Genomic DNA, 10,072 nt, shown 5'->3' on the forward strand with positions numbered 1-10,072 from the left:
AGCCACATCATCACAATTAATCTCTCCCCAACTCTACCATGATATTTCTTTTGCTCTGTCACCATCATTATTGTTTTACCAGTCTATTACTCTTATTAGACTCCAAGCTTCAGAGTCACTTCAGTGAAATATTCTCAACATTGTATTGTCAACACATTACACCATGGCTTGTACCTTGCGCAGGGCTTGCTGGACTGAATGAAACAATTTGGAAATTGCCTTTGCATTTGTAATCCAGCACCATGGTTACACTAACATTATCCTTAGCCTCCATTCTTCTTTAATCCGTCAAAAAAGAAAAGCATAGCTTACTTCAACCTGAAGTTCATAATGATAGCAATTAAAGGCTAAAGCATGAACACCAATCCCTTACCGTTACAGAGTGGGGCATCAGCCACTTTTACAGGCATTATCACATTCAATCAAGTCTCACCCACCGACTTGTGTGGGTGCTGACATCTTAAATATAAATTTCTGGCACATTTCCAAATGTTTAGAATTTCTCGATAATATGTATGCATATTCCACAACTCTATGTCTCATAAGCTGTGAGACACTTTTTGTCTGAGTTATTTGTGGCCAAAGCACTTTCCATTTTCTTTAGGCATCAAAGACCAAGGGATTTTAAAGGTGCTTTTGATCTTCCCAAATCTAATTGATTATTTTTTTAACTTGCATAATTTTTTTTCAATTTTAAAACAACACATGCTCACTAGAGGAAAATTTTTAAAATTTAGAAAGTTAAAATGTCATCCAAATATGAAGCTGTGGAAATAACAATAGAGACAGAGAAGAGGGGAAGGGTGAACATTTTTATAAAACTAGGATAATAATGTATATTCAGTATTATACACAACACTTTATTTTTTTATTATATTATGAGCATTTTGCATTGAAATTGGACATTGTTCCACTTGCCTAGGTAAATTTGTACCATATGATTTTATTGTTTTCAAACTGTATGAGACCAAATTGAGTACACTTAACTTTATTTCTGGATTTACTCATAACATAAAATAATGATGAAATATTATGTTGTCATTTTTATGAAGTAAAAATTTGAAAATATTAGAATGAAGGTAATTTCCACTTTTCCAAAGATTGTTTTCTATTTCCTTGGTTAATCTATATTCAGAATACCCTTCTAAAAGGTAGCCATTAGTCCTGAGACACATCTGCACTGTAGCAACCAAATGTTTGGGGAAGAAATTAACTGGCACATGTGCGGGGTAGGTGTTATTTTCCCAACTAGCTCTACCCCACTGCATATTTCACAACATTTGTTGCAAGCCATTATGTTCTGCTCTATGAATCTGAGGTTTCCAAATAATAATTTCATAGAATATGTGAGAATCCCTGGTATGCCAGCACTCACAAAATCACAGGGCTAAACATAGCCACCATGTTACACCATGTTACATGGTACAGACCATGATGAGATTTTTGTTGTTGCTGTTTATTTCATGTGTTTGTATTTTTCACTAATATTCCCTGTAATAAATGTACACATGTAACATGAACAAAGAGATTTTCCTACTGCAAAAAAGACTATATTTCTTTTCACCATGGCATTTGTATGCCCATGTAAAAATACTCCACAATCTGCACATGTACCCCAGGACTTAAAGTATAATAAAAAGAAAAAAGAAAAAAAGAATGTACAGAAAAAATAAATGTACTGATCAAAGTGAATATATGTATATATATATATGTGTGTATGTATATATATGTGTTTGTGTATATATATGTGTGTGTGTATATATATGTGTGTATATATATATAGGACCAATAATGGAGAGATTATATAAAAATTTATGGTAAACCACTTATTTTGATGCTGTCATAAATTATGCTTTTAATAGAATGAAGTTTTAGCTGAGATTTTTAAGGGTACCAGACAGCAAAGCCTGTACTGTATTAAACGTCATTTGCCTTGTAAAATGCTACATAATAGTGATTTTATAGCTAACAAGCCCCATGTTATCACATCATTTCTGCAGCATGGTACCATCTCACATTCTGTCTCCCTAATACATTTTTCATAAATAATATTCTCAATTATTGATGTTTATGTATTTCACACACACACACAATAATAGCAACAAAGTGTTCAACACAGGAGAAGGCTGTTCCTTAGAACTTGTGAATACCGAGATACAGGAGGGAATGAAAATACAGGTTCAGATTCTAAGAAATATGTTTTTTATAAGTAATTTGTAGAGTTGAGGTATTAAGCTGTATATCATGAATGATTAACTTTGGTCACGTAAAGGACTGTTTTAGCTCTCTTTACACTTAGTGTTTTATCCAAGCCCGCAAAATTGTAGCATAAATGAGTTTTTAAAACTAGATTACCTAAAAGCATAAGCAAATAAAAATCTTTAATTTCTAAAATGGTGATTACAATTTTAATCACCATTAAAATTTTGCACTTTATGCTTGATGCCAGAATAGCTTCAGTCTCTAACAACTGTTTATAATTCTTATATAGTTCTCTAATTTATCTTCCAATTTTGTCTCAGAGATTTTATGAAGTCCTAACAAATCATATGAGATTGATTTCTGTATTAGAAACTTCAGTTCATATACATAGTTTTTAAATTATTAACATCAACATGAGTATGTAATGGGAACATTAACTATCGTGTTATTTTCCAATTTGTTTTAGCAAAAAATCCAAAATGAAAGCAGAACCCGCAATTTTAACTGATAAAAAAGTATGTGGCCATTATTATTTGTAGAAAACTGTTCAAATTTTAGTGTAGCCGTAAGTAGAGATACAGATAGTAGTTTTTTCAGGTATGAGGACCCTGATATAAAAATCCACAAATTGTTCTAAAAGCTTGTTATTTGCACAGATTTTTGGCTTTTGAGAGACACATGTAGAATTGAATTTGTTGGACATGAGCTTATCCTTTTTTTAAAAGTTACATTAAATTATTATGTATATCTTGTTTAAAAAGAAAGTCTGTTAACATGAAATGAACTGTGATATCAAAGCCTACCCACGGACTATAGATATGAATTGTAGATGGTCTTACATTAATACTTTTGCTACCTTTATATTAATTGAAATAAAAAGGAAGGTACAAGATGTTCTATTTTTTTGATAGATGTTCTATGTTCTATGTTACTGTGCTTTTATTATTTTGACACTTTCATTACTTTTCTACTACAAAAATTCAAAGATAACTTTGATTCTTTCTTTTTCAAATATGATATGTTAAATAGTTTTTATCAAAAAGTGGTGAACTTCTTGATAAAATATTTTAGTGGAGTGTTTTTTAGCCCCATCCTTCAAGGGAAAGTTCATTTTCTTAAATGTTAATGTATAAATTCAGTTTTATGATTCTAACTTTAAAATTTTTTTTCATGTTTAATCAATACATTTAAGTAAGTTTATCACTTGTATTATTAATTTTGGTTATACACTTTCTCTTTATAATTTTTTAACGTTTACTTTGATTTAGAACCAAAATCAGATCTAAAATGGACCAAGACCAATAGATTGACTCACTGAGAGAAATTATTTAGAGATTGTATTGAAGAAACAACAAATGGTACTAATCTCAAGCATACAACAGATTTTAGGCACTAACACAAACTAACTTTTCCAAATATTAGTAATATTAATTAGATATCAGCAGACAGTTTCCTATGAAAAATAGTATATATTTTTCCTGAGAAACATTTGCACAATGAGGGACAAATATAAGATGCCCCTTATACAACAACAACAACAAAACTTAGTTTTCTTGCATCAAATATGGTTTATTTTCTACTTGACCGGTCATCACAGAATCCATAGTATGTGCCCTTCCAATAATGCTTTCTGCTCCATGAGCAAGGAAATGCAAATGTTGATACTGTCCAATAGCAAAGCAATATAGGAATTTCTTCCTTTTCTAAAAGAGAGCTGTTTTGAGACTATTTACAATGCATAGTCCCCCTAATAGTCAATAGCTGGCTGGCATCTGAAAGGGGAGTTGAAAAGAGTTCTATTTCTGCTCAATATAATAAAAGTTTTAAAGTAAGTCTTAGATCTGGTAGTATTTAAAATATTTACCAATAAGCTATTTTTATAATCTGTGCTTACTAAATTCTTCTTAAAACTGAATCATGAGGGGGGTAACATATTGAAGAAGTAGATTAAAAATTGAAAGAACTCTGTGCTACAGCCTACAGTAGCTTAATGAAAAAAGTCTTTTTATGTAAAGGGAATGGAGAAAATATGAAATGGGAGGAAAAAAAGAGACATATTGGAGAAAGAGAAAAGTTAGCGAGAAAAGGGGAAAAAAAGGAAGCACACAAAAGTGGACTCAAGGAAGAAAAATGGGTCATTTCCAGAGATACATACAATTATTTAGTGTGCTATATTATGATTACTCTCGTGTTTTGATTTCCTGAAAGAAATACTAAAGGTTTTTCAAACCTGTATTATTAATAAAATGTATTTTCTTTTTTCTTCATAGATGGCTATGTCCTTCGGAGTTATCTCGTGGACAAGTAAGCCCATTTTCTTTTACTACTATGCATGTGAAAAGAATTTTGTGCCTTTCTTTGAAAAAGTGTTCTAATCTTATTTAAATAACATAGCCTACCAAACTATCATAAATAAATTTTAAAACAATATGCTATACTAATGTTAACATGTTAGTATCTGTAATAAAGTTAAGGTTTTCATAAAGTGCTACTCTTTTAAATAGGCAAGAAGCCCTTCTCATTTAAAATTATACAGCTGATAGTTAATAGTTTTCTGTATTCATTAGACTCTCAGGAAACACTGAAGACAGACAGGTCAAAGCCAGTAACCTTTTCATTAATACTTTGCATTTTACTTGCTAATGCAATTGGTTGAATGCAGTTAATTTGGGACCACTTAGTGAGTTCACTGTAGGTGCTAATATCACCTGTTAACAGTTCATAGTTTAGCCCTTTATTAAGGGCTTTGCTTCACACTAGGCATAGTAGAGTACTATGTTGCCTTTTTTGGAAGCATGCCAGAAAAAAAGACAGTTGTAAATGATTCTTCTATTTTTATGAATAAGACATTGTCACAGTCTGTCACAGTCTGGTACTAGTGTGTCTCTGGAGTCCCCCAAGACATAAGATTCTGTCCCAAGTAACCCAGTGCAAGAAATGAACTCCATTGTCAGGTTAGGTAACATGCCAATGCAAAGATTTACAGAATTCAGCTCAATGAAAAGATCCCGAAGGAGTCACAAACTGTGTACCCATCACAGCCTGACACCAATCAGAAAAAGACAAATCAATGTAAAGAGCTTTGTTAGCAAACTAGTGGAGGCCAAAGAAAAATAATCATAATACCTTTATTCTCAGCACATTAATCACAGTGGGAGGCATGAGACTTTCAGTAGGTTTTGTTCTATGAAAGATACAAAGTTTAAGGACAGAATGTGTAGCAAATAATAGGACAACATCTTCATCAGTGATTATTACAGGCTGATTGAGAGAATTTAGAAAGGACACTCTGTAGTAATTGTTGGTTCACCACCTATTGAAGTGAATACTTAATAAATGTTTATCGTACAAATGACAGAAAAATCTGTCCTTGTTGCATTTGGATGAGATTTCCGTTAGCCAAACCCTCTTTCCTTCCATCTCAGCGAAAAGATCCAAACAGAAGACATAGGGAACTCACAACATCTGCCATACTTGGCAGCAGTTTGAAGGGCCTGCTGCTGCTTCCATGATAAAGCACAGAGATTGTACAGCGAAGAGTTGGTCTGGTCTAAGAGACAAAGCCACCCTACATTTCTGAATTTTAGAAGTATATCTTACATTTCAAGGGAATATTCATGTTTGTAATACTCAATTTTTATTTCTTATATAATCTCCTGTTTAATTATAAGGTACTTAAAAGCAAAGCTTGTCTCTTACTCATATTTATGTCTCCTGGTACATAGAAGGGACTCAGTATGTGTGTTGGATGGAAAATATCACAAAGATTCAGGGCCAGGCAAAACCTAAAATGTGTAAAAGTAGCAAAACTGCTATTATGGATGCTGCGTACAATCATAAGTAATAGTTTTAAAATTACATAAGAGTCACCATAATCATATCTTGGCTACATATTCTGTAACTAATATTTATATATTTTATCATATGCATGAGTTATAATTAGAAACATGAAAATGATGAGGCCATTTCCTATACCAATTATTATTGTATTTCATTCACCATTTGCAATTCAAGTGAAAGCATGAATCTGATATTAATAGATACTGCAGCTTTGAATTAAAGCCCCCAATGGGAGTATTACATCATGATGTTCGGTACCTTGTTAACAAACATGTCTTGCAAAGATGAGTAAGGCATAGTCTGTGCTCTTGAAGCATGTTTAATTATTCTGTATGTAAAATGAAACAGAGGATTAGATTAAGTCAATGAAAGAAGAGATAATATCAAATTTATTTATACTTATAAATGCATACTATGCTTATCAAGCCTTAAATTGTGTCATATAAAATCATACTGTTACTCTTTTCTTCTATGTATTGCTCTAATGCTAAGAAGATAGCTTCTTTAAGATAAAAATTATTTTTACATTTACAGTGATGGAGAGATCTATGATGATATTGCTGATGGTAAGTCTTATATAATACTACCACAGAGAACAGTAACAGTGAATTTTCTGTTTTTTCAAATACTAAAAATAGCTTATTGGATTAGAGTCTCCCAATGTGATCAGAATTTGAATCGCTTGAAAATAGAAAAGGTAAATGCCCTGGCATAATGGGGGGAAAATACCAGATTTCCAACAGGATGGGAAATTAAGGGAAAACCTCATTTACTTTCTTTGAGAACAGAAGTATGAAAATAATTGGTAAATTTTTCATTGTACTGTGAATCATAATAAGAATTTCTTTTATCCAAATAAATAAGCATTTTTGGCAAATAAAGAGGTACCTATTTCATAACCAGTAATACTAATATTCTAGAAGCATCATATAGTTCCAAACTATAATCTAAAAAATTAATCTAGTTGAAATGGGGCATAGTGTTGATCATGATGCCCTTTAGTCTTTTAAATTTATAATTCTTGCTCTTTAATATCTTCAACCTCATTCAGAGTGACTACCAAAAAGTATCTCTGATTAAGTGCCACATAAAATAATCTTGAGTCTCATTTTAATAGAGAATAAATCCATCCAGATGTTTTGTTGGAATTATATACTAAATAAAAAAAGTTAAATATATGGCCTTCCATTTAACTCATTTTTTATAAAGTGAGACAATTTTTTTTTAATCCTTAGCCAGGAGAAGATGAAACACTCATATTTCCAAACTTGGGATACTTTGTAAGTTTTTTATAACAATATTTAAATTTGTGTTTTTGTCTTTCAGGTTGTATATATGACAATGACTAGCACTCAACTTTGGTCATTCTGCCGTGTTCAGTAGGTGCCAATATGAAGTCTGAATTTTAATTGGCATGTTATTGGGTATCAAGAAAATTGATGCACAAAACCACTTATTATCATTTGTTATGAAATCCCAATTATCTTTACAAAGTTCTAAAATTTTAAGCACAGAAAATGATCTTTCTGCTTAATTGCTATCTCAGAAGACTACATTAGTGAGATGTAAGAATTATTAAATATCCCATTTCTTCTTTGGCTACAATTATGAAGAATTTGAAGATACTTATTTTAGAAGATCAATAAGTAATCCCCCTTCAAAAAATAAAAAGAAAAGAAAAAGGAAAATCATTCAAGAAGAAATGACCTGTCTAAAAAACCTAAGGAAGAATAATAATACACAGAAGGAAATTTTAAAACATTCCACAAAAGAAAAAGTATTGCTTCTACTTCTAATTATGATTATGTCTTATATTCTCCATTCAAATGGCCTGTCTTTTAAAAAGGCAGTGCTGTTTTTTCTCTGGCTTGTGGGTTAAATGTTTTAAAAACTTATAGCAGTAGTAGAACTTTTGCATAAAATTTGCCCCATTTGGTAATTATATATACATGTTAATTATTTGATACGAATGTTATGCATTTAGTATGCACATTGAAGTCTAAACTGTAGAAGAGTCCGAAACAAGTTCTCTTTTTGCAGATTCACATGCTAACGATTTAATTCTATGCTCTGTTTAAAGTACTATTATAACTAGAGTATATCTGAATGAGGACAACCCTAAAATTATGAGGAGTCGAAGAATGGACCTTGAAACTAACTAGGCTTTTATGGCTCAGCACCTCTTTATGATGAAGACACTTTTTAAAGTTTTTGTTTCACTTACTGCTACATTTTTTTCTTTATTTTCTTTCTTTCTTTCTTTCTTTCTTTTTGAGATGGAGTCTTACTCTGTTGCCCAGGCTGAGTGCAGTGATGCAATCTCAGCTCACTGCAACCTCTGCCTTCCAGGTTCAAGTGATTCTCCTGCCTCAGCCTCCCGAGTAACTAGGACTACAGACACCTATGACCATGCCCAGTGAATTTTTTTGTATTTTTAGTAGAGACAGGTTTTCACCCCTTAGCCAGGTCTCAATCTCCTGGCCTCATGATCCACCCACATCAGCCTCCCAATTTTTCTTTAAAAAACAAAAACAAAAACAGTTTACTGGAAAGTTGGCCAGCAGAGGAAGTAGAAATTATTAAAACTCTAGTATTTGGATCGGGCCATTCCCTATCAGGACTTACTCATTTCCAAAGCAATCCAAAAACAAAATGTGAAGCATTTGGGTTTCAAATGCTAAGAACACTAAATATCATGATTTAAAGAATGGAAAATCCTAACACCCAAGAAAATAATACATTAAGTAACTTTTTAACAACTTCTAAAGTACAAAATGAGCAAATCCTAATGCTGGCTCTTACACTAATGAACTGGGATGTGATATTGAATAAATTATTTATCTTCTCAGTCTTCTCACCTGTAAATTACAAGATTAGACTAAGTAAGTTTTTCCAACACTTCACTACCAATTACCTTAGGCTTTTATAATGCTCCCCCTAATTTAGTCCCATGTTTCAGAAGCTTTTGTCTATTTTTTAAACTCATTGATTAAATAATGATTAATGCATTCTCCACATTTTAATATTGCAAAGGCCCATTGGAGTTTCTGAAGCAGCCCCACAGAACTGAAATAATTTCAAATAACTATAAAGGAATTGAAAATCTTCACAGAGATGAAGTGGGATTTCTATTAGGTACTTTGAAATTTGAGAGTAAACCATCAACTTCCACTGGTAAATATATATATTTTGGGTGTCTGAGGCCCCCCAGATTAGAAGTCACTAATCTCCAAAGATTCTCTCCAATTATGAAATACTTTGATGTCTACTTTTAGATAGTCAGTATATGACCATGTAATGAATTTCTTTTCATAGTAGACGAAATTACCTGGTTCAAACGTGGTTTTTGTTTATTAAATTTGATAGTAAATGTATATATAATACACAGACAGGATAGTTTTTATGCTGAATTTTTTGGCCAGCTCTGGTTTGAGGACACCTTGATAACCTTGCTAAATCTTCAGAGTGCTCTGAAACACTTCCAACCATCCTTCCTCCTACCTTCAGTGGGGCAGACTCACATTGCAGTCTGCCAGTAATTTTTTTTCTGATTGAGGATTACATAAATTCAATATTCTGCCAGTTTTATAAGTTGAAGTTAGATCAAGATAATATTTCATAGTTTTGGTTTATACATCAAGAAAACAGATACACACACCTAGGAAAGATTTATATAATAGATAATCATCTTAATGTGAAAGGTATATTTGAAGTATTAATTTTAATATATTAAATATGATTTATGTTATAGTCTTGTGTATGGAATTTTGTCACTTGAGATGATCTGCAAATAAATAATACCTTCAATGGATAACCTTGCCTCCTACTTCATAAAAAAAATTGAGGCTAGCCAAGCTCAGTGGCTCACGTCTGTAATCCCAGCACTTTGGGAGTCTAAGGAAGGCAGATTTCATGAGCCCAGGAGTTCCAGACTAGCCGGGACAACATGGCAAAACCCTGTCTCTACAATAAATACAATAAATTATCTGGGTGTGGTGGCACATGCCTGTAGTTCCAGCTACTTCAGAGG

The 10,072-nt window shown here is 32.2% G+C and overlaps 1 protein-coding gene across 4 annotated transcripts in view; it reads left to right on the forward strand.

Annotated features, from left to right (window-relative positions):
* Window positions 1-9,792, forward strand: part of FYB1 (FYN binding protein 1) — a 166,259-nt gene extending 156,467 nt beyond the window's left edge. For all 4 annotated transcript variants that reach the window (XM_078365548.1, XM_002745030.7, XM_008992136.5 and 1 more), the window contains 3 exons: window positions 4,473-4,506; window positions 6,577-6,608; window positions 7,369-9,792. In XM_078365548.1, coding sequence (XP_078221674.1) covers window positions 4,473-4,506; window positions 6,577-6,608; window positions 7,369-7,391 — 89 coding nt within the window. In that variant the 3' untranslated portion in view covers window positions 7,392-9,792. The remainder of the gene's footprint in view (window positions 1-4,472; window positions 4,507-6,576; window positions 6,609-7,368) is intronic.
* The last annotated feature ends 280 nt before the right edge of the window (window positions 9,793-10,072 follow it).

Source organism: Callithrix jacchus, chromosome 2 (assembly GCF_049354715.1).
Source record: "Callithrix jacchus isolate 240 chromosome 2, calJac240_pri, whole genome shotgun sequence".
NCBI classification, from domain to species: domain Eukaryota; kingdom Metazoa; phylum Chordata; class Mammalia; order Primates; family Cebidae; genus Callithrix; species Callithrix jacchus.